This window comes from Salmo trutta, chromosome 4 (assembly GCF_901001165.1).
Source record: "Salmo trutta chromosome 4, fSalTru1.1, whole genome shotgun sequence".
In the NCBI taxonomy this organism is placed as follows: domain Eukaryota; kingdom Metazoa; phylum Chordata; class Actinopteri; order Salmoniformes; family Salmonidae; genus Salmo; species Salmo trutta.
In genome coordinates, this window is record NC_042960.1 from 15,664,751 (window position 1) to 15,689,110 (window position 24,360).

At 41.1% G+C, this 24,360-nt stretch overlaps 1 protein-coding gene across 1 annotated transcript in view; it reads left to right on the forward strand.

Annotated features, from left to right (window-relative positions):
• Nucleotides 1–23,952, forward strand: part of mtnr1aa (melatonin receptor 1A a) — a 64,039-nt gene extending 40,087 nt beyond the window's left edge. The window contains exon 2 of the mRNA XM_029749912.1: nucleotides 22,001–23,952. Coding sequence (XP_029605772.1) covers nucleotides 22,001–22,869 — 869 coding nt within the window. The 3' untranslated portion in view covers nucleotides 22,870–23,952. The remainder of the gene's footprint in view (nucleotides 1–22,000) is intronic.
• The last annotated feature ends 408 nt before the right edge of the window (nucleotides 23,953–24,360 follow it).

The window sequence follows — 24,360 nt, forward strand, 5'->3', positions numbered from 1 at the left end:
TGTTAAACAGCCATCACTAACATTGAGTGGCTGCTGCCAACATACTGACTCAACTCTAGCCACTTTAATAATTAAAAATTGATGTAATAAATGTATTACTAGCCACTTTAAACAATTCCACTAATGTTTACATACCCTACATTACTCATCTCATATGTATATACTGTACTCTATACCATCTACTGCATCTTGCCTATGCCGTTCGGCCATCACTCATTCATATATTTTTATGTACATATTCTTATTCATTCCTTTACACTTGTGTGTATAAGGTAGTTGTGAAATTGTTAGGTTAGATTACTTGAATCCTACAGACGAAGAACCATATATGTGACAATTTTTCCATTTTAAGATAATCAGTTATTTTTATATTATTAATTGTGTGTACCACATTAGGTGTTTTATGGTTGACAAATAATTCACCATACTCATATCTTCCAACAACAATTGATATTTTTTTGTTATTTCAAAAAATACTTATTTTATTGCTGTTTTAATTTTTAGAATGTGGAAGAACAGTATATCTCCAGCGATGATTTCAGTTTGTGGAAGAACAGTATATGTGACATTTTGCATGACACTTGTAAGATGTCCTTTTTTAACACCTGATATGATGTTTTAAGTACTTTCAAGTACAGATGCCCTTCATGTAAATAACTTAAATGCAATATATAGTTAATTCATTTGTATGGAGGTTCATTTAAAGGTGGTCTATCAACTTTAGCACTGATGACTTTTCTTAAAAGTTGAGTCATGAAATCTTAGTCTCATTTAAAATGAAACCCTCAATGTGAACATACCATAGAATAACTACAAAAATAGAATACAATTAAATTAATTCAATCAAAAGAAGCACAACTTGTACATATCAAATATGGATCAATGTGATGTGCCAATATGCATGTCCATTATGCAGGTCCCTAAGGTCAATATTACAAAACATTCAGAAAACCATTCTCTTTGCGTTTAACACTATGATCAGCAATTAAGTTTTGAATTGCGTTAAACCCATGCTAAAGGCAAGAAATGTCCTTCTGTACTGAGGTGACAGCAGTAAATAAGTTAACTGCTTAGAGTTAATGCTAAATGTGGTGACAGAGAGATGTACTGTATATTGTAATGAATAAAAAAAGGGAATCATTAGGATATTTTATTGTTAGAACAACATGTTGCATGTTGATGGGATGTTAGTAAACTATTTTCTGTGCAATACCTGTGACTTTTAACCACCTCACTGAGGTGATCTGTAGTCCAGCTGGTCGCTTGAGGACAGAATCTGGAAGGTGCCTGAAGTCTTCACATTGCATCCTCATCACCTTGAATGGTTTCGCTGGTTGTGCTTCAAGTATCATCTTTGAAACATCATCAGGTGTATGAAGGACTGACTCCTTGCACCTCTTCTCGATGGTGGCAAAAGATCGATCACAAGGAAGAAAAGAATGACCAGAGACCATGAACTTCTGCTCAACTTGGGTAAAGTAACCCATAGAGATGAGCATCGACATCAGATTGAGCATCCGCCAGTTGTTATTCTGCCCACAGCATCTGTCACTGAAGATGATCAACTTGTGCACCTCTGGTTTGGTGAGTGATGTGAATTTTGTCTTCACCCACTTCAATATGCAGCTTGCTACCTCAATGGACCCTCGGTGTGCAATCCCCTCATGCCAAACACACATGTATGCAGGATCTTCTTTTCCAAGTTCCTGGATGCAAAGGTTAAAATTTGACAGCTGCCGCTGATAGTAGACATTGGAGTGGGTCAGATTAGGGGTGTACATCACCCCCTCTAGATCCACAGAAATGACATGGCAGTCAGCATTGGCTTTAGCCCACTCAGTGTCACTTTGAAGCTGTGTGTAGGCCTTTTCGGCTTTTCGATGGTGCAACTCACTTTCAACTGCAATCTTCCTCTTCTCCTCTTCAGATGTTGCTGCTGACATCTTAGTGAAGAATGTGTCACATTTGCCACAGGTGTCACTCCTGGGTTGGCCGAAATTGAGACTGCTGTTTGAAAATGTCCCTATAAACCCAGAATTTTGCAGTTGATGTGGTATTCTTCTCTTTGTAGAACATATACATTTATTGATAGTAAAACATATACTGTAGCACATTCAGGGTATTGCTTGATCAGGACCCCCATCTTTCACACACTCCCAACCTATACACAGAATGAGTTTGTATTGCACCATTGTGTAACACTGCACTTTTAGAGTTAACGTTAATGTACGTATCATTACTGTCAAAGTTAAACTATGCAAGTGTTCAATATAGCTATTATAATATGAGTTTTGTCCTGTTTCTAACCTGTTCTAAGCCGGAGAGAATCAACGCTTGTTGTTTCTCGTATGGGACAGTGTAGAAACTGTTGAACAGATGCAGCTTGCGCTCATCAGTCAACTTTCCACAATCCTTCTGCACGTCGTGGAACACGCTCTTCCCTGCAGGATACAGTGTAACGTTACATATAACTAGCTAGCTACTGTAGCCATGTCGAATCATCCGGTGGATGGACAAAAAGTAGCTAGCTATGTTTCTTCTATAATCTAGCAATAACATTTGTAACGATAGTGTATAAATTAGTAGCCAACGAACTTTAGCTAATATATTTTCTCTATAGTTACAAATTAGACAACCCAGAACATACATGTTAGTTACTGTACTCTATAGCTAGCTAGCTTGATTGTTTGATATACGGTTCTTCCACATACCTCTTTTGGACAGCTTTTCACATTTTTTTCTTGACCCTTACGATTTGTATAGGGTTTTCCCGCATTCCGTAAGATCTTCCTTTGCCTGTCTTTCCATTCTTTTAGTTTTGTTTTACGTTTCTTTCCCACATTTCGGCGATTTTCATCAGCAACAGAAAAGGTGTGCGCTTATCCGTCCATTCTGAGTGGTGCACATAAACGGTTATTCCACGAGAGCCTATCTTTAAATTAAAAAATATTGTTAATTAGCGCGTGGAAAGCTTGTGAAACCGGTTCACTATAGAAAAAGGGTGTCCAATAATGATTTTTCATGTATATCTCTTTTTTTTGAAAAATGTCACATATACGGTTCTTCGTCTGTAGGATTCACTTGTTAGATATTACTGCATGGTCGGAACTAGAAGCACAAGCATTTTGCTACACTCACATTAACATCTGCTAACCATGACAAATAAAATTTGATTTGACATGTAGTGTCGTTTTGTTGGATAAAATCCTTCTTTATATCCCTAAAAGTCAGTTTAGTTGGCGCCATCGATTTGAGTAATCCACTCGTTCAACATGCAGAGAAAGGAATCCGAAAATCTACCCCTAAACTCTGTTTCAACAAGTAAAAATACATTTCTATTTACTCCTCAGATACCCTAAAATGTAATCAAACTATATTATTTCTTACGGAAAGAAGTATGTTCAATAGGAAACCGATTTTAGCAGGTGCGTAATGTCTACATGGCACGCAAACATGAATTTCCCAGACTGTGTCCTTCTACTAAACCTGATATTTCTTATTCGTTTTTGAAGTTACCTGCCTGAAACCTTGAACATAGACTGCTGACACCCTGTGGAAGCCATAGGAATTGCATCATGGGAGCTAATTTTCAATATGACCTTACTCTTGCATTTTTAAGAGGATGGTCTCTCAAAACAAAAAAGTCAGGTTGGTTTTTCTTTGGATTTTCTCCTACCATATTTATTGTATTTTATTCTCCTACATTATTTTATTATTTCTACAAACTTCAAAGTGTTTTCTTTCCAATGGTACCAAGTATATGCATATCCTGGCTTCAGGGCCTGAGGTGCATGCAGTTTACTTTGGGTACGTCATTCAGACAGGAAGTGGAGAAAAAGGGGCCTAGTCCTATGGATTTTTATTTGGATTTCATGTAATGGACATACACAAAATAGTCCAAATTGGTGAAGTGAAATGAAAAATATAACATGTTTCAAAAAATTCTAAAGAATTGAAAACAGAAAAGTGGTGTATGCATGTGTGTTCACCCCTTTGCTATGAAGCTCTAAATAAGATCTGGTGCAACCAATTACCTTAAAAATTTGAATAGTTATGCACGCTCAAGTTTTCTGTTTCTTTGTCTTATTTCTTGCTTGTCTCACTAGAACACATTTTTTACATCTTCAAAGTGGTAGGCATGTTGTGTTAATCAAATGATACAAATCCTCAAAAAAATCTATTTTAATTCCAGGTTGTAAGGCAACAAAATAGGAAAAATGCCAAGGGAGGTGAATACTTTCGCATGCCCACTGTATGTTGGCACGACTGCCATATTGCATCTCCATCCCAAAGCCTTTGCTTGGAAGTGTACTTCGCCAGACTGCCAAGAACCTTGCCCTCATCCAGGCCAAGGTGGCGAGACACGGTAGTGATGACACCATAGGCCTTGTTGATCTCTGCACCAGACAGGATGCTCTTGCCAGCATACTTGGGGTCCAACATGTACGCTGCAGCGTGTATGGGCTTCAGGCAGAAGTCTTGAGGTCTTGAAGTTTCCGACCCTTTGCAACCCTATGTGTGTGAGAGAGAGTGTGTGTGTACGCTCATGCTCATATGTGTTTGTGTAGATGTGCATAGCCTGTAGTTGTTTATGTGGACTCAGTCGGAGCAGTTAGGGTGGACCAGGTAGGGAAGGAAAATCAGAGGGCTGCAAAGACAGTAAAAGAAATAGAAGAGCGAACTGCTGTTTCTCTGGAACATTCTGCCCAATCCTGTTTGTTAAGTTTCTGCCTGCTGGTATGTTTCTAATCATCACCCAAGAGTTGTCAGTGTTTTCAAACAAACTCTCTAAGACCTGAAGACTTGCGCTATAGGTCCCTGAGGTAACCGGGCTAAAACAGTGTTGTGGCGTGGAGGATACTCGTGTTCGAACCCAGTCAGTCGGTCACATGAACGAATTGAAAAATGTTCATGGTGTAAAGACAGTTTTTTTGTCACCACAATATGTAAAAAAAAATATATATTTTTCAAAGTATGAGTCTCTTCTCAATGAATGCCACTAGAATTGTGTTACACATAAAACACAAAATAGTCCTTAATTGTATGTAGAAAACAAAGGTATTATCAAGGTACTGAGGTGATATGTTTACACTGACTCAGACATATACTGTACTGATACATACATGTAGAAGAAGACTGTGTGAACCGTGTGGGTGCTCAAAACAACAACACCAGCTGCAACAGATGGAAAATAAAGACGTATGCATTACCTTTACATGGGTCACTGAGTCTTTTTCTCCTGCACACTTTCTATCTGTAGACTATGTGTGTGTGTGTGTGGGAGGGGGGGATGAGTGTATGTGTGTGAGTCTCTGTGTGCATATATATCTCTGTCTCCAGTGAGTGTGTGCGTGTGTGTATCTGTCTCCAGTGTGTGTGAGTGTATCTCTGTCTCCACTGTGTGTGTGTGTGTGTGTGTGTGTGTGTGTGTATCTCTGTCTCTAGTGTATGTATCTCTCTCCAGTGTGTGTTTGTATCTTTCCCATGTGTGTGTGTGTGTGTGTGTGTGTGTATCTCTGTCTCCAGTGTGTGTGTATCTCTCTCCAGTGTGGGTGTGTGTATCTCTATCTCCAGTGTGTGTGTGTGTGTGTGTGTGCGCATGTGTGTATCTCTCTCTCCAGTGTGTGTCTTAGCACTCTTCAATGTTTCACATCTACACATCTGTGTGTGATCCCCCCCAATACCACAGTAGGCGAGATCACAATGCAATATAGAAATGGAAAGTGCCGTCAAAAGGGCCGCCTTGTTGTGATACATTGTGGGCCATGGGCTTCCAATTGCAGATGGCGTGCCACCGAATCGGGCAAATGTGTTTAAAAATAGATATGGAACTGATACCAGGAGCCTGGATCCCGTAGAATAACCCCACGTTTAGGCCTGGAGCTAGTATTTCTCTGTCTCCTGAGAGGCAGCTCTGCAGGGTGGGGTGGGAGGGGAGGGATGTCTTATTAGGGTTGTCACGATACCAGAATCGCGATACTCGGAAGTATCGTGGCAAGGAAACAAAACATTTCTTGAGAAAAACAGTCCTAATGTTTGAAACTAACAGCATTATGTATCACCTAGAGTCACATTTGTTTGTTTTGCAAGCTATAACACCCACAATTTTACATAAAGTCATTTTTTATAGGATCATTCGTGTGTTTTGTTTTTGCCATGGAAAATCTGGTGCCGTAGTAATGCAATACTGGTATCGTGACAACCCTAGCAATGTGTGGGGTGTGTGGGGTGGGGATGAAGTCTGGTAATTAGAGCTTATCATTCCTGCTTGAGGTGTGCGAGAGAGAGAGAGAGAGAGAGAGAAAGAGGGTGTGGGTGTGTGCGTGTGTGTGTGTTTGTGCACTTTGTGCACTTGTGCTTGTGTGTTACTGTGTTGTGTATAGACTGTGTTGTGTGTGTGTCAGTGTGTGTGTGTGCGTGTGTGTGTGTGTGTGTTAGGGATGTAACAATTCACTGATACACATTGGTCCTGGTACAAATGTTTAGATAAGAGTGCATCAGTCTGCCCGAACCGATCCAAATGAAGCATGCGTTGGTAGGAAAACCGATTGAAACGTTAAGAATCGCCAGTTCACTAATGTTTTTTACTCCTATTGTTTTATTCCCAAAATCTTCTTATCCGTTGTGTCTGAATTCATGAGTCCTCTCCTTCAGTTCAGTAGCCTATCAAACTTTTATGCATGTAACTGTGTATGACTGTCAGATAACAGTGTCGGGAGACACAGATGCTCGTGCCAATGAGCGGTAGGCCTATCCTAGCCCAAAGGCCGACAGATGCCGATATTGAGTCTTGTCATTTTACCATCTAAATGCATTGTATGCAGCCGGCAATACATTGGTATCCCTAGTGGACCGGTTCGTACCTAAAACATTCTCCATCAGACTGCATAGGCTTTGATTTCCTCCTTAACCTTATTTAATTGTGAGAAGGTGGGGGGAAAAAACTTGGGAAATGTGCGTACTTTCTTTATGAAACACCATTTTCCACCATCATGCTAGAAGTGTCTAAATGCTAATCCTGGATGTTGTGTAAGGAAAGTACGCATATTCCCCTGTTTTCTTCCCACTTTATCTCCATCATATAAAGTTAAGGAGGAAATCGAAGCCTATGCAGGCTGAATGGAGAATGTTTTAGGTACGAACCGATCTGCGAGGGATACAAATGTATTACCGGCTGCATATAATGCATTTGGATGGTAAAATGACACAAATCAAAATCGCTGTCTGCCGGCCTTTTGGGCTTTTGGTATCCAAAGCTGCATTATATTCATTCTCTAAATACCGTGCTCATTTCTAAATATAAATATTGATATAGTACTAGCTCAAAACATTTTCAATCTGCAAAAATGACAAGTTAATCAGTGGGTGATGGTGATTTCAGAAAACAAGTGGTGGGAATAAAAACATGCATTTCCCCCGACCCCTAATTTGACAGGGGGTGGTACATGCTCAATCTGCCCAATGGCTCAGCTCAGGTGCCTACACAAACCATTGACTTTGACACACACACACACACACTAACAGAGAGCCACGTAGCTAAGAGAAGTCATCTCAGGCAGATCCAGCTCAGAGAGGCCCAGCTCCTGAGCTCACATCAGCAGCAGATATTCATTTAAAATGGAAAATGAATGTGTTCATGCAACAACAAAAGAATCATTGTATCATATCGAATCACATCGATTCGTTATCCTAATCAAACTGAATCGCACCGAATCATTTCAAACTAAAACATCGTTCCTGTATCCTATTGGATCCCATGCATCTAGATGCGTATTAAATCATTCATGAGAGGAGAGATGCACAACCCTAGAGTGTGTAAGTGCAGTTGTGTTACTATCTGTGTGTGTTGCTATGATTTAATCTGTTTTTGTGTGTGTTTATGTGTGCGTGTGTGAGAGAAAGAGAGAGAGAGATGCACATAAAGGGAAAGAGAGAGTGAGTGTGTGTGTGACAGGGAAAGTGTTTGTGTGTGTGTGTTCTGTCAACCCCAATGTGTCGCTTATTTATTTTGTGTATTTTTGGGGTCACTCGCCGAGCTGTCAGAAAAGTAATTACAGGAGTGTCTGAGCTGTCTGGGATGGAGGGAGAGAGTGGTGGGAGGCAGGCGAACGGATGGGATCTACTCACTGTCGGGGAAAATAGGATTAATTTTAATGATGAATTGAAGATAGTGGGTTTTTTAATATAGGGATTAATAAATGTGACGAAATGCTCAGAATTCCGGATAAGGTATTGGCACGTCTTTGATGGTGCACACGTTACATAAACAGGAAATTGGTGGGCTGGGTGACAGCTTATGCATTGACAGGTCCCTTACTAACCAGGGTGGTGTTCAGTCGGGTACACCGTAGCAAAACGTTTTGAAATGGAAAACAAAAAATCTGTTTTTCCGATTGGACAGTTTCAGGTAGTACCTCCCCATTTCGAAAAACATTTCAAAATGTTGTTTTACCTACTGAACATGACCCAGAAGGCTTGGCTGCTAGTCATCCTATAGGGCCACATTATTCACGTGGGATGGATAAACAACATGGTTTATCTTTCCATCAAGGGGGGTTGGTTTCATTAGAAAAGACACACGACAGCAAAGTCATAGAATGTCATTGGAAAATGGGAAGATATGAGATTGACATATTATGCAACGCATTCCCATTCAAAGTTTAAGGAGATTAAATTTGAGGTCTTTTAAGTCAGCGGGGCTAGGTCATCTGCTTAATAAATGGGTGATAAGAATAACAACCGTCACACCAACCAATCAGATTTTAGAGGCTCAGCAGGCAGATGTTAAACCATTGGCTAGGCACCGGTTGGCCAACATATTTTCGTCAAAATGCTGAACGAGGACTGTCACTTACAGTAGCAATGGATAAACCACACTCCGGGGTGAAGTTTACCCTAGGTACAGATCTGGGATCAGCTTCCCCTCCCCTCCCCCAATCCTAACCTTAACCAATAGTGAGGTTTAGTGAGGCAAAAAAGATCAGCATCCAGGGGCAAATTCAACCTACACCGATAAACAACGTCTTTATTTCTTAAAGCAATATTAATTGTGTATGTTTTACCAGATGTGTATTGGTACTGTGTAGGTGTGTAGTATTCAGCTACTGTAGGCCACAAACTCAACATGGTCATTTTTCAAATGGTCATTGCAAACTCACAGTATGTCGAGGTGTTTCCATTTGGGAGGAATACAATTAAGAGGTAGGTGTAGGAATAATGTGAGATATTGCAGCCCGGTAAATATATTTTCTTATAGAAGGCTTCGTGGTGTCCATACTGAGTTTGGCCAATGTACCAAGCTCATATCAATTTAGTTCAGATTTAAAGGGCACAACATTTAAACTTTAAACCCATCATTCTTTGGAAAATGACCCACTATCCAGTCCATCTTAATATTATATTGTAATTATGGGGATATTCAGTAGCATGATAACAAGTGAACACTCAACCTACTGTAATGCACCCAATCTTCCTCTCCAAAGATAACCGTCCTTTTAAAAAATGTACGTTAACCTTATATACCGTTGTAATTAATAACTTAATCAAGAAAAAAATTATCAAACACCCACACCCTTCCCCCAATCTCCCGCCATTTGTCAAACAGCCAGCATAGTGCTATGCTACCAAAAAGTCTTTGTCTACCTATAGGTAGCATTTTTAATGGGTTGGCCTGTTTATAATTCAAAAGACCGCGAGTAGCTCATCATTAAATGGTGTCTTTATGAGGACTTCAAAAGATAAAAGGCATAATGGGTTCAATCCATAGAGATAAATAGAGATCACTACTTGGAAATAACAAATGTTTGCATGGTCATTGCCAATGAGGACTTTCACCATTTTAAAGTAGTCAGCTGGGTGGGACTCCTCATGGTTTTAAGGAAGGATCACATAATTCTATCGAGATCATCAGGAGGGATCAGCCAATTAATTAGACTCATGAAGAAACATTCCATAACTTCAGGTGGCAGTAAATCGCCAACCTTGGCTTTATACCTGTTCAAATAACACACTCCAGGTGGCGATATTCACCCTTTTAGTTTTTTTTTACCAACTAATAGAAGAGGTAGAAGAAGATTTACTACTTCAAAATGGAGATGGACCATAGAGATAGGTAGAGGACTCATTTTTGTATCTGAGCCATTATAGTGTCTGTGACAGCATGGGCAGCGCCATTGAGGCTATCTCCTTTTTAATATTGGACCAGATCTAGCTAGCTAGCTAATAAGTGTGTGTATGCAGAGCGGCACCTGAATTCAAATAAAAACACTTCTTACCCTTTTGTAGCTAATAAATCCAAAGTGAAACGTGATAACTGTAGTATCCTTAACTAGCATTGGAAAAAGTGAATCCATTCTTCTCAAATAATTTTTTTTCTCTCCTTAATTTCTGAATCATGCTTGTAACGTCAGTAGGCTACAGTAGCCTGTGCTTTGGAGGGGCAGGAGTAGGTAGCCTACACACGCACGCAGACACACTGGAATAGATTTTTAGCTGGCAGGCAGACACTGGAATAAGTTTCTGAGTGACAAGAGTGTCCGTATTTTTGTGAGACTGGAAAAAAATGCCCAGAACATATAAGAATGTTATTAACTGGCTCCCGTGCTTTTAAAATAACTGAACTGTTCCGGAACATTTTAGATCTCTTTCGTTCCCGGTTCTGATTCTGTTCCTCGAAAAATGACATTTTCAGGTTTTCGGTTCTGTTTCCTAAACCCTGCTGATAATTGCAAAATGGAGCCCAAACCCTTCATAATTGGTTTCCTGTATGTAGGATACCCACTGGGCACAGACGTCAGTTCAATGTCTAGTTTTGATTTATATTTGGTTGAGTTGTCAACTAATGTGAATTCAAAGTGAAATCAGCAAAACATTTCACCGTTGCATTGGATTTAGGTTAAAAGTTGGATGAAAAAAATATAAAATTCTCTTACATTGATGACTTTTGAAAAAATCCAATCAGTTTTCCACATTGATTCAACGTCATCTGTGAATTTTTTTAGGTTGAAATGATGTGAAAACAACGTTTATTCAACCAGTTTATATGAGAAGGGAGAAAAAAGGAGGGGAAAACCTGTTCTACTCTGTTTATCATGACGCTATGAATTTTCTATCCATTTTTTTAAATTAGCGTTCACATTCCAACACCTAATGGGATTCGACTGCGCTATATAGTTTGTTAGCCTGTTAGCCACTGAGTATTCCTTGAGGAAAATCATTGAGAATAGCCCTGGAATCACTTCCAACTAAGACCTCTCTCACGCTCGTATAGGACACAGAGAGCTTCGACCGTGTCCTGTAATCCTTGTGTCCTGGCTGAACTTTCAGTCTGTTTCCCCCCTATCTGGGTCACCTCATCAGTTCCCTACTGTGTGGTGCCCAGGCTTATCTCTCCAAATCAAAACTCACGCACCCACTCAAAACAAATTCACCTGGGGGTCTAATTGGAGGTGGAGCGAAGGTGATAATCCCCACACATGCCCTCCCCAAATTTGTGGCACTGTGGCACTGTGTGTTGGCTATGGACAACACTTGGATTCCTGCTGCTTGGCCATCCCTGGCTTGTATCCTTATGCCCCAAAGCTCAAAATCAAAGGGCCCCTTTCGAAAATAATGGAGTTGGCCCCTGGGGCTTGCCCAAAGCACCCCGGCAGGCACCAACACCCCTTTGATACTCCTGAAGTGGTGGCCATCATTACAGTGGACCTCTGGTGGGACACTGAATTCGCTTTGAACCTCAGATATTTAACGGCACAGAAAAAGGGTTGACGGGATTGGAACTTAGGACCGAATGGCTTTATTTGCAAACCCACTCAGCATGGATCCGGAAATGGACAGCCTGGCGCTTTGACATCCTTTTCTCTAGCGCACAGTCCAGCACAGTGCAACACAGTGTCAGTATAGGGTCCTAGTTTTGCATTCACAGTGCCCAGGAAGTGGCTCAGGGACAGCAGCTGTTGTGCATTGGGGGCTTTCTGTCTGTCCAAGTGGTTCTGTGAATATATTTTTCTCTTTCTACTATATCTGATGGTGGATCTCTGGTGAGCAGCTGAGGTAAGGTGCAGTGGTGCCCGGGGCTACAACAAGCCGTAACCCACATGGTTCACCCAAACCACACCCCCCTCAGGGCCTTGAGTACAGTAGCCCATACACAACAGGCCAGGGCCCCATGTGAAGAAAGTAGTGCTGAGCGATTAACCAAAATGTTGGTTATTCTTAGTTTTTTTAACAACTAATTGACCGACATCGGTTCAATGATTTGAATTCCATTTTATTCGTTTTTTTCCTGTGAGCTTAATGTGCACATTGCAGTTTCTCTACAGATAAATCAGACCAGCCTGAACTGTGCGATGTAGTAGGGAGATGTAGTTTCCAACAGGCAAATATTCTACATAGTTTAGCGCATAAAACGTGGTAATTAACTACAATGATCATAATCCATTGCACATCTACTTGTCCGGTCTGAGGGGATATAGAGAGCGGCTGTTGCTTCGCGAGGTATCTCTACCTGAAAATAAATGATCGAAGTGATTAATAGCTGATATTCAGCAGTCATAAAAGTATGTCTTATTTACTTTGAAGAACTGCAAAATAGTAATTTTGTCAGACAACATACTGTATGCAGTCGCTCTATAGAAATGTGTTGACTTAGAATGAAAAAATTAAGTAAAATAAAACACATGTATGATACACAACAACTGAAATATATTTTTTAAAGTAATGTGAATTAAATGATGGTTAATAAAGTGATCAGCAGTAATGAACAGTCACTATCATCATGGGACTTTTATTCATTATTTTATTCTGTGTTCAACCCAAATAATCGAAACTGAAAACCGTGATTGTTTTTTGAATAATCGAACAGAAACTTAACCGACCTCGAAAAGCACTAATCGCTCAGAACTAGAAGCAAGATGAGAATTTGGGAAAATTACATAGCTAATGTGTTATTGTGTAGCAGTCAGTGATTGTACATGTTAACAGCTAGCTAGCCTAAAACACAGCTTTATAGATCCTCGTGTTGGACCGAATCGTAGTTTCTTGGTCATAATGACACATTGAAGATGTTATCTGGGGTTTTTAAACCTGCAGGTCGGTGCCACATCTAGAACGGTGACGCAAACAGCCTTTGTCACTCAGTTCAGGTATGAACAAATACGATACGATACCTTAACTAGCGCCCCGTTCACAGGTTTGATGTTTTCCGTCAATGTTTTTGGAGAAGTTGCCATTAACAATGGAGACGGCGAAACTTCACAAATGAAGGATGGCGTAATCGGAGTGACAACATGACAGGGAACAACTCCGCCTTGGGGGGTTCTGTCTGGCTCCACGACCAACATGGCTGGTCCTGTCATCTCGCTTCATGCCACCAGCTGTGTCGGCCGTGTTGACATCCATTGTGACAACACTCATGGTGTTTTGTCATCGCGGCTTCCTCAGCTTCCCGAGGAGAGACAGTGAGTGCGCCGGACAGGTACATGCACAGCGCATGGTCCTCAAAGCCGCGACACGCGATGGTCTAGCGGTCCGTAAAAATTGACTAGCAGCCCGGCAAATTGAGAATGAGACCGTGAACTAGGGAGGATGAGCAACTTTGGGGGATTTTTTATGTGGCATGTTCTGTGAGTAGGTGGGATGTGGGATTCATGTCTATCTGAGTACTGTTAAACCACAGTGCTATCACACCCTAGGATTCGTCTTATTGTGCCGAACACTAAGATAAATAAATAGGGAATTGGAAGAACTTGACAATTGTTTTCCGGTTTCCATGAATTTAACAGTGAAAGTCCGTTCCTGAGGTCTTCAAGAGCCCATACAAGTAGTTTGTCGCAGTTAGAAAAATGTCAATGTGCACAGAACTAAAAACTCACCCTTATCTGAAGAGTTCTGTCTGAATACAGACACAGGGAAGCACCCTGACCTGACAGTCTGTCTGCAAGGCCAAAAGCTGCACTGAGAGAAAAAGAGACAGAATCCCAGAAGATGGAACAAGTCAAAAGCACTTTGCGAAATGTCAAGAGTTAGGTAAGTGCCTTGAAATACCTGTGGTAATGTGAATCTCTTCTGTCTGCAGTTGGGTTCTTTCTTCTCTCCTCTGGCACTAGTCCGCCTCATATGATAGCTTTGACTCCTGTGATTTATGAACTGGTGACAATGACAGTTCACGTGGGGCAGCTTACTGGAGAATCAGCTTTTACTTATATTGTTTCGAATTGTAGGTTTTGTTTTGTCTGGTTAGTCTTTTGTGGTCGTCTTGTGTATTCCGTTGTTGCTTTGCATTGTTTCGGCTTTTGCTTCGGCTTTTGCTTTATTATGTCTGCTGGTGTGAATTGGTCGAATGATAGATGTTTACAGATTACATTTAGGATAAGATATTGCGTTTATATTAGAGGTCAACCGATTAATCGGTATGGCGACTAATTAGGGCTGATTTCAAGTTTTCATAACAATCGGTGATCGGTATTTTTGGACACCGATTATGGCCGATTACATTGCACTTCACGACGAGACTGCGTGGCAGGCTGACTACCTGTTACACGAGTGCAGCATGGAGCCAAGGTAAGTTGCTAGCTAGCATCAATCTTAACATAATCACTATTAACTACACATGGTAGCTTGTCCTGCATTGCATATAATCGATGCGGTGCCTGTTAATTTATCATCGAATCACAGCCTACTTTGCCAAATGAGTGATGATTTAACAAGCGCATTCGCGAAAAAAGCACTGTCGTTGCACCAATGTGTACCTAACCATAAACATCAATGCCTTTCTTAAACTCAATACACAAGTATATATTTTTAAACCTGCATATTTAGTTAATATTGCCTGCTAACATGAATTTCTTTTAACTATGGAAATTGTGTCACTTCTCTTGCATTCTGTGCAAGCAGAGTCAGGGTATATGCAGCAGTTTGGGCTGCCTGGCTCGTTGCGAACTGTGTAAAGACCATTTCTTCCTAACAAAGACCGTAATTAATTTGCCAGAATTTTACATAATTATGACATAACATTGAAGGTTGTGCAATGTAACAGCAATATTTAGACTTAGGTATGCCACCCGTTAGATAAAATACAGAACGGTTCTGTATTTCACTGAAAGAATAAATGTTTTGTTTTCGAAATGATAGTTTCCGGATTTGACCATATTAATGACCAAAGGCTCGTATTTCTGTGTGTTCTTATATTATAATTAAGTCTATGATTTGATTGTTTTTTGGCCCTCCAATAATCGGTATCGCTATCGGCGTTGAAAAATCATAATCGGTCGACCTCTAGTTTATATGTGTAATGGCTGTCGTGGTGAATGGATGACCAAAACGCAGACGGGATGTGAATGCTCATCTTTCTATTTAATTAGAAGAAAATGAACACAAAAAACAATAGACCGACAGGAACAGTTAGCAGGCTAACATAAAGCAGTGCTAAAACAACAACCCACAAACCCCAGGTGAAAAACACACTCCTAATATATGACTCCCAATCAGGAACAACGATATCCAGCTGTTCCTGATCAGGAGTCACAAGACTAACACAGAAACAGAACAACTAGAAACTACATACAACACACAACTTCTGCCACGTCCTGACCAAATACTAAACAACTACTCCCTCTGCTGGCCAGGACGTGACAATATGTTATGCAAGGTTGTGATGCTTTAGTATGTGTTGATTGTAATTGCAGAATCTGCCTATGCCCAGAGAGCGAGAGACAGAATAAACCAGGCAGGCAAGCCCAAATCTACCAAATTATTCTGACTGGTTAAGGCAAGGTTAAGGTTTGGGATAAGGTTAAAACTGAAAAAAGGTACACCAGTGCATAGCACTGGGATTGAACCTGTAATCCTCGGAGCCATGTGCGTACTAGATGGTAATACGTGCTCACGTTGCCTCTAGTGGATGGTATTGAAGGCATCTCCCTACTAGACTGTAATACGTGCTCACGTTGCCTCTAGTGGATGGTATTGAAGGCATCTCCCTACTAGACGGTAAACGTGCTCACGTTGACTCTAGTGGATAGTATTGAAGGCATCTCCCTAATAGATGGTAATACGTGCTCACGTTGCCTCTAGTGGATGTTATTGAAGGCATCTCCCTAATAGATGGTAATACGTGCTCACGTTGCCTCTAGTGGATGTTATTGAAGGCAGCTCCTGACTTCCTGGGGACCTGAATAGAATATTGAAGTAATATCTGGTGTGATCTCGCTGATACTCTACACTGCTTGCATTAACAGATCGTTTCAGCATGCTTTCCAAATGCTGGCCATTTTCCTTTCTAAGCCGTTTGTTTTATGGTCCGCTCTTGAAATAGCCTTAGTAGAGAGGAGAGAACAGATTAACTCTGGAGAGGCATGCCTCATCATCCACGCCTGTCACCAGCCCTCATTCATAAACACTATATCTGCAAATCCAATAATGTCACGAGGGACATCGCTCATGTTTCTCTCCTATCTCGCCCCCTCTCTCTCCCTCTCTCTTTCTCTTTCTCCCTGTCCATCTCTCTCTCTCTCTCTCTCTCTCTCCCTGTCCCTTTTTCTCTCTCTATCTTTCTCTGTCTCTCTCTCTCTTATATGAAGGACCCAGATTACAGTGAGTGCCATAGAGATACGACACACTCATTTTCTTTTTTTTGTTTGCGTCCACTTTCGTCTCAGTACAGTAGCTCCATCTCACCGTTATCTGTTTGACTCTGATCTGCCACATTGGTGCTGCGAGGGAGTTGGAGCCATCGTAATCCAATTTGTTCTTTGTTGTGCTGGTGGCAGCGGTGGGATATTTTGGGTAAATTCCAACTAGCCCTTGCTAAATGCCCGCCATGCCCATCTGTGACACATGCCAATTCTGTAACACCATCATTGACTTATTAAGCCAGTGTTTCCACATTGCTTTTGTGAAAGAAACACTTGAATATTTAACCATTTTATCGATGCCTAAGTACAGAAGGTGAACGTTAATTGTGAAGTTACAATTCATGAATGTCAGATATGTCTATTTCTAACGTCTATTTCTACGGGCACAAGCACTGTTCATGACACAAACTGTTCACACCCCTCTTGTTTTGCAGATTCAATGCTTATTTCCTGAAATTGTATACATGCTCGCTGCAAACATATACATTTTGCCATAGGGTGGAGGATTTATGTGCTGTTTTGAAGCTAATTCCCTGCAATTTATGTCTTATGTGGTTTCGTCTGATATCTGAGTGACTCAAACTTTACAACAAAATCAAAACATTAGATGACATGGGCTAGTTAATCAACTGGGCATTTCTGACAAGTTATAAATAGCTCTTTCTACAATGACTGACTGAACAAGAGAAAAACCTCTGATGCACTACCCAATTTTGAAATTGCACCTTGTGCATTTTACTATTACAACTTTCAAGAGTACTGTAAGTTGAAAGTTCCTTTTTCATTTGTTCATCTCCCCTAGTTTGGGAACCACTGGCATACATTATCATAGATTACTTTATAACAGCTAGCTAGCCTATGCATAATAATCTGCCAGGGGCAATAGAGTTAGGCCCCTTGGAACCTTCTCCCACTTGCTGACACTTCGACCTTGGTGCCTCGCTGACCCTCAAGTTGTGGAGTTTACACTTTGACCCTAGGCGTTTAAATTCACATCTCATTAGCGGAGCATAACCGTGAGGCTACAGTTGGCCGGCGCTGACGTGCTTGGACTCACTCTGACTCGCTCTACCTGCTGTCCTTCAAAAAGGGCACGCCGCTCGAGGTATTCAAGGTATCTTATCCATGCTGCTCCATTGAAAAAATTATATCCACTGCCTGCCACAGAAAAAGACCAGAGGGTATTCCCTCATGCCTAAATCCTTATCAAAGTTGGTGGCAAGTGAATTAAAATGAAAACTTGGAAGAGCTGGGCTGTATCTCCCCTTAAGCCAAATTAATACTTTCAGTGGTGTGTCAATCAGCGGGTCTAGCCTCCATGGTAACAGGATCCGATAGAAGCCAGGCCTCAGGGCACTTGAAAGCCAGCCGTGCTGGCTATAGGGCTCTGTCTCACAACCTTGTCAAGGTCTAGGCTCTGTATGAACACTCCAAGCAGCTCAAATAGTCTAAACCCTGGCCCCAGCTTTTCTTTAGCGAGTCTCACGTTTAGGGGTAGTGCAATCTTGGTCTTAGAGGTCTTAAAGACGAACTCCTCGACCCTTGCTGTCTCCACCCTTAAGCTCTCACCCCACAGCTTGAGAAACATCTTTGTTTTAGCCGCCAGACCTTCTGTTAAGTCTCCTCGTCCAGCTACAATCGCAGGTGCACAAGGCAGGTGCACATGACAATAGCAGGTGCACATAATCCTCTTACAGAGGGCTCCTGGATGACAGATCCAGGAGGACTAAGCTTAATTTATTGCAGGAAAGGTCTTCGGCCATGAAATAATTTCTGGTATGCTACGAGGGAGAGGGGAGACAAAAAGAGAGGGAAGGCACCGGGCAGACCTGGGTTTTGTTGTGCTTGTGTGTCTGTGCCACCGGCGTCCCAGAAAGAGTGACACATTTCCCAGAAGCGTCTGGAGACTGATCTGTGTGATAGATCATAACTGGAAGTCAAGGAGTGATGGGTGTGGAAAGACGATACTTCAGCGTTACTGCAATGTTGCTGAGTTGTTGTAGCGATGTTGTAGAAGCGTAGTACTATGCTGCCTTTATGTTTAGCTCACGTCTGATCCAAGAGTAACTCCTCACTAACAGGACCAGGTTTATGACATACATACAGTACTGTAGGTACTGTAGGTGAAAGCTGTTAACTGCCTAATTGAGTAAATTCAATCTTTGCCTTTACACATACAATTTCACTCTTCAGAAGATCTACCGGGCAAACACGGGGAAAAACACTGACTTTGCATAATTAAAGCAAACTTGGAACTAACTAGCGTGTGTGTGTGTGTGTTTGTGCCTGTGCGAGCCTGAGCGTAGTCCTGTCAGAATATAATGAGAGATTTGTTCTCGTCCTCCTTCTCTGTGTGAAGTGGCATGTCATGCACTCACTTCACTTGAAAGAGGGGCTGTAGCCCTTTCCTGCAGTCAATGACCAAAAGCCCCCTCTTTTGCCTCATCTGTGGAATGTTATTAATCTTTTTCATAATTTCATAATTAATAAAGATTATAAAAAATAAACATATGCTGTTTCTATGTCAAACGGTTTTGTTATATTTCAATCTTCTGTGATGTATATAAAGTGTAATATTGGGACGCAAACTCAAAATTGAAAACATTTCAACTGTATATCTGCCATGGTATGGGTGTCTTCTTTTTTGTTGTTGTTGCCCATAACCATCTGTGTGAGGTGTACACTTGTGTTTCAAAGTAGATTTGTTTAAGACTACCAAGAAACAGTTTGTGATCCTGATTTAGCCCACTGCAGTAAAAGGTTAAGGATCAACTGGCCCTAAAAAACAACTTCTCATTTAGAAAACACCCTATGTGGCTGTCACGTCCTGACCAGTAATAGAGGTTATTTGTTATTGTAGTTTGGTCAGGACGTGGCAGGGGGTATTTGTTTTATGTGGTTCAGGGGTTATGTGTATGTATAGGGGGATTGTATTTATGTGTTCCGGGGTTTTTGGTGTATGTTCTTGCTTTGGTATTCTAGGATTCTAGGTTGTGTATTTCTTTGTTGACCTGGTGTGGCTCTCAATCAGGAACAGCTGTACATCGTTGTTTCTGATTGAGAGTCATACTTAGGGAGATTGTTTTCACCTGTCCCTTTGTGGGTAGTTGTATTCTGTTTTGTGTTTTTCACCTGACGGAACTGTCAGTGTCGTTTTCATATTGTATACGTGTTTTGTTTTGTTTCACCTTCTTCAATAATTAAAAAGAAAATGAGTATACATTTTCCTGTTGCGTCTTGGTCCTCCACACACGACACTCGTTACAGTGGCATCAATATGAATCAGAAACATTTATTCTACTGTGTCGTGACATGACTATCGATTAATGTGATGACGGTTATTTTATAAAATGAACTATGTTTAATTATTATGTAATTAAATGAATAATGTAACAATTAACTCATTAGCAATCTTGGGGCACCATGGAAAAAGTTTGTTTAATGAGTTACCGTTTCACAAATTAACTCAATAATATATTGTTATATATCGTTATCATACCATCATCCATTAATCATTATTACCTCGTATCAGTCTCATTCTGAACGTCGTTGACTTCAAATCCACACAAACCCTCGTCTAAGTTATGATTATTCAGGGTACAGCTGGAACCAATTTACACACTGGCAGCAACCCAGCATGTTTTGGTCTAATGTAAATTTTGTTAGCGGTCCTTTTATGCATTCACCTTAGAGTGTGGATACATCACGTTGCCACAATGTCTGTGCTCACATGGGCATAGTTACTGACTTGGCAAAAGTTTCTTAGGAAAAACAATTAGCTCATTTAGAAGGCTAAAATCACATTTCATCTTCTCACAAAGAGTTTCATATTTAATCATATAAATTCCACAACATTTAGATATAAATCTGATAACTGGGACATATACATTGGTAGAGTTACTGTTATTTAGTTATACCGTCCTTAATGATATCACAAAACAACAACTGATTTGACATGATTATTGTTTGGAGCTCCACCAACCATTTCCCACACTATTTATGATATAAATATTGTTTCAATGTCCAACCTTCTGTTGTTAAAGTACTGCAAAGTATCTCTCTGTTGTAACACCCAGACATTCCATTCTCCATACTGCAAAGGGCCAGAGAGAGAAAGCTTACGACTGGTCGCTAAAGTCATCAACCGGCCCAATTTCCCCCCCTTCCTCTCTAGTGGGAGAGAGAGGGGGGGGGGTGCACTCTTTGATCCTCACCCAGGAGGGAAAGTCATGACAACTGTCAAAACTGACTACAAAGTGTAAATAGGATAATTTTGGTCATAAAGTCAGTCTTGTCCAAAATTTATTTTCGTGAGAGTTGTGGTAGTCATGACTGCATCACAACGTAACTGAAGGTTGGGTTGGTTTCAAACTTTCAATCCTGTCCAAATGCCCACAGCTGGCAGCACACAAGTAATTATGAATTCAGAGTGCAGATGCATGCCGGAGACGGAAGACGAAGCGAGACACCACACTTGCCGTTTATTTTGTAAAATGTTTTGGTTCAATGAAAGTTAATAAACTAAGTAGACCAGACCCAGCTGCTATTACACTGGTGTCTATGGGAGACACACCCAATTAAGTAGACTGGAACGTAATACATTTTTTTCAAAAGCTAACGTCCTGAGTGAACTATCTTCATTTATCCACCATCTTTGCTGCACGCGACCCAATCGTAATGTCTGTGGTAAATTTGGGTTGACTTTGGATATCTGTATGGGGCTAGTTAAGGACCATCAGTAAATTACACAATGTACATGGGAGAATATGCTAAAATTTCAATAGCTCCAAATGTCAATGACTTAAAAACCTAAAAACAACTATACATTGTAGAAATTCATATACAAATAAGCTAAAAGGTGTGCAACATGAAAATATTGTCTCATTTACATTGTGTAATTGATTGATCGTCCCTAACTAAGAAACAAACAAAGAAACACACACACACACACACACACACACACACACACACACACACACACACACTGATATTGACACACGGACATACACACACTGACATACACACTTACACAAGCATATGCAGATTCAAAGGCATTGTTTTTCTCTCACCATAAGCACCTAGTTGTCAAAGTAGTAGTCTTGAAGCAGATTGCTGTGTTGTGAGGTATGCAAAATGGTATATGAAAATAAATTAGTCAAGCCTCGCTGGCTGAAATAACGGAAACACAATTACCTGTCCATCCATTCAGCCGCTTATTCAGTGACATTAACATAGTGTTTGTCCTGCTGACTTTGATTGTGCTCATTGTGATAGGATAGAATAGTTTCTAATTGCCATGTTCTTTGTTTTCTCTCTCCTTATCTCTATGCACCATCTATCTATCTATCTATCTATCTATCTATCTCTAGGCAACATCTTTGTGGTGAGCCTGGCTGTGGCCGACCTGGTGGTGGCCATCTACCCCTACCCTCTGGTCCTCACCTCCATCTTCCACAAAGGCTGGAACCTGGGCTATGTCCACTGCCAGATCAGCGGTTTTCTCATGGGCATCAGTGTCATCGGCTCCATCTTCAACATCACCGGCATTGCCATCAACCGCTACTGTTATATATGTCACAGCCTTAAGTATGACAAGTTGTACAGTGACAAGAACTCAGTGTGTTACGTCCTACTCATCTGGGCGTTGACCATTGTGGCCATCGTGCCGAATCTCTTCGTGGGTTCGTTGCAGTATGACCCTAGGGTGTATTCGTGTACGTTCGAGCAGTCGGCAAGTTCGGCGTACACCATCGCCGTGGTCTTCTTCCACTTCATCCTACCGATCATGATCGTCACTTACTGCTACCTGAGGATCTGGATCCTGGTCATTCAGGTTAGGCGACGTGTCAAACCGGACAATAGACCGAAACTGACGCCACACGACGTGAGGAACTTCGTGACTATGTTCGTGGTGTTTGTGCTGTTCGCCGTGTGCTGGGCACCACTCAACTTCATCGGGCTGGCGGTGGCCATCAACCCAGAGGTGGTGGTGCCTCTCATCCCTGAGTGGCTCTTCGTGGCGAGCTACTTCATGGCCTATTTCAACAGCTGCCTTAATGCCATCGTATACGGGGTGCTCAACCAGAACTTCCGGCGCGAGTACAAGCGCATTGTTGTGTCGGTCTGCACGGCACGAATCTTCTTCCACGGCAGCTCCAACGACGCGGCCGAGCGGCTCAAGAGCAAGCCGTCGCCGCTCATCACCAACAACAACCAGGTCAAGGTGGAGTTGGTGTGAGAGGACCAGCTGGTCCCAGTGCGCTCCCTACCCCTCCCCCATGGCACGAACCCACCGATATCTATACATCTGTAAGGTGGAAGGAAGCAATATGGCAGAAGCTCAAGCTGCCCCATTTCGCTTCTTGTACCTATCTAGTACACTGCAGATCTACAAACATTGGAGGAGTTAAGGAGCCCAGGGGAAGGGGTAGGGAGCGATTTGGGACCGGGTGATACTAACACACACGCATGAACAAAGGGGGAGGGAGGCTTAAGGGAACCAATGTGACATAAAATAGTAAAATTAGTTTAAAAAATACAAGTGAACGGAGAACAATTACCAAATACAAAAACAAAACAGTTCCACTTTCTGAACCGTCCGTGATCTGTGCTATCTTCACCTCTATACAGTCAAAGTGAAACGGGGAAAATGTATCTTTGTCTTTTGCAAAAAAGCACTTTTGTTAGTTTTTTTGGTACTTAAAAAAGTGATAATGTACTTTTGTTTTCATGTTTACAGTGATGATAACAGTGACTCTATGTATGACATATTAAATGTTTTTATTTTATATGAAGTATATGTTATATAGATGTACGAAAATATATATCAGGTTCATTTCACCAACATCAATAATCCGATGAAAGAAAATGACTAGGGTTGCAAAATTTCTGGAACTTCTCAAAAATGCACAGGTTTTTCAGAAATCCCAGTTGGAATATTCCCAGAATCAGGAGGGAATAAGCAGCAATCAAGATTTATAGAAAACCTGCATTTTGCAAACCTACAAATGACAAATATATCATACGGTGAAAGCCAGAAAAATTCTGCCATGTCTGGTCACAAACATTACTAAAAGTGTTTGTTAAAGATTTTACCGATGTTAATGATCATTTTTGTTTGGATTGCTGCTGTTTCACGATGCCCTGCAAAACTGTTCCCATCATTCGGTGGAATATGTTTGTAAGTATAGGATTTCTTTCTTTCTCACTCACTTCTCATTCTCTTTCTGTCTCTTTCGCTCTCTCTTTCTCTATCTCTGTGAGCTCCTTGTATGCATGGATCTGAAGAATCGTTAATATGCAAAATAAAGGATCAGATGCAGATGTGTGCACCTATTTCAGTACAGCACAACAAAACACAACCACACACATATTGCAGTCCGGTTTGTTCAAATCCAATGTCATCTTTTTTTGTTGTTGATATTTTCTTGAAAAACTCATACATGTTATATCGATACATAATGAAATATACTTAGTAAAGACATTTGGGTAAAATGGATTACCTTGCTATTAGCCAGTAGATTTTCACCGCTCAGCAGTTTCCTTAGGACTTATTTGAAGAAAGCCTTTGTCAAACGGCACTCGCTAAGACAAATACACTTTCAGACCCACTGATTACACTTTATTTGCCATTAGAAAACAAACCAATCTGTCTCAGGCTGGGGCCGTATTGATGCGCAACTATAATTGATGTCCCCCAACTTGGCTGAGGTCCTGGCTCCACAACCCT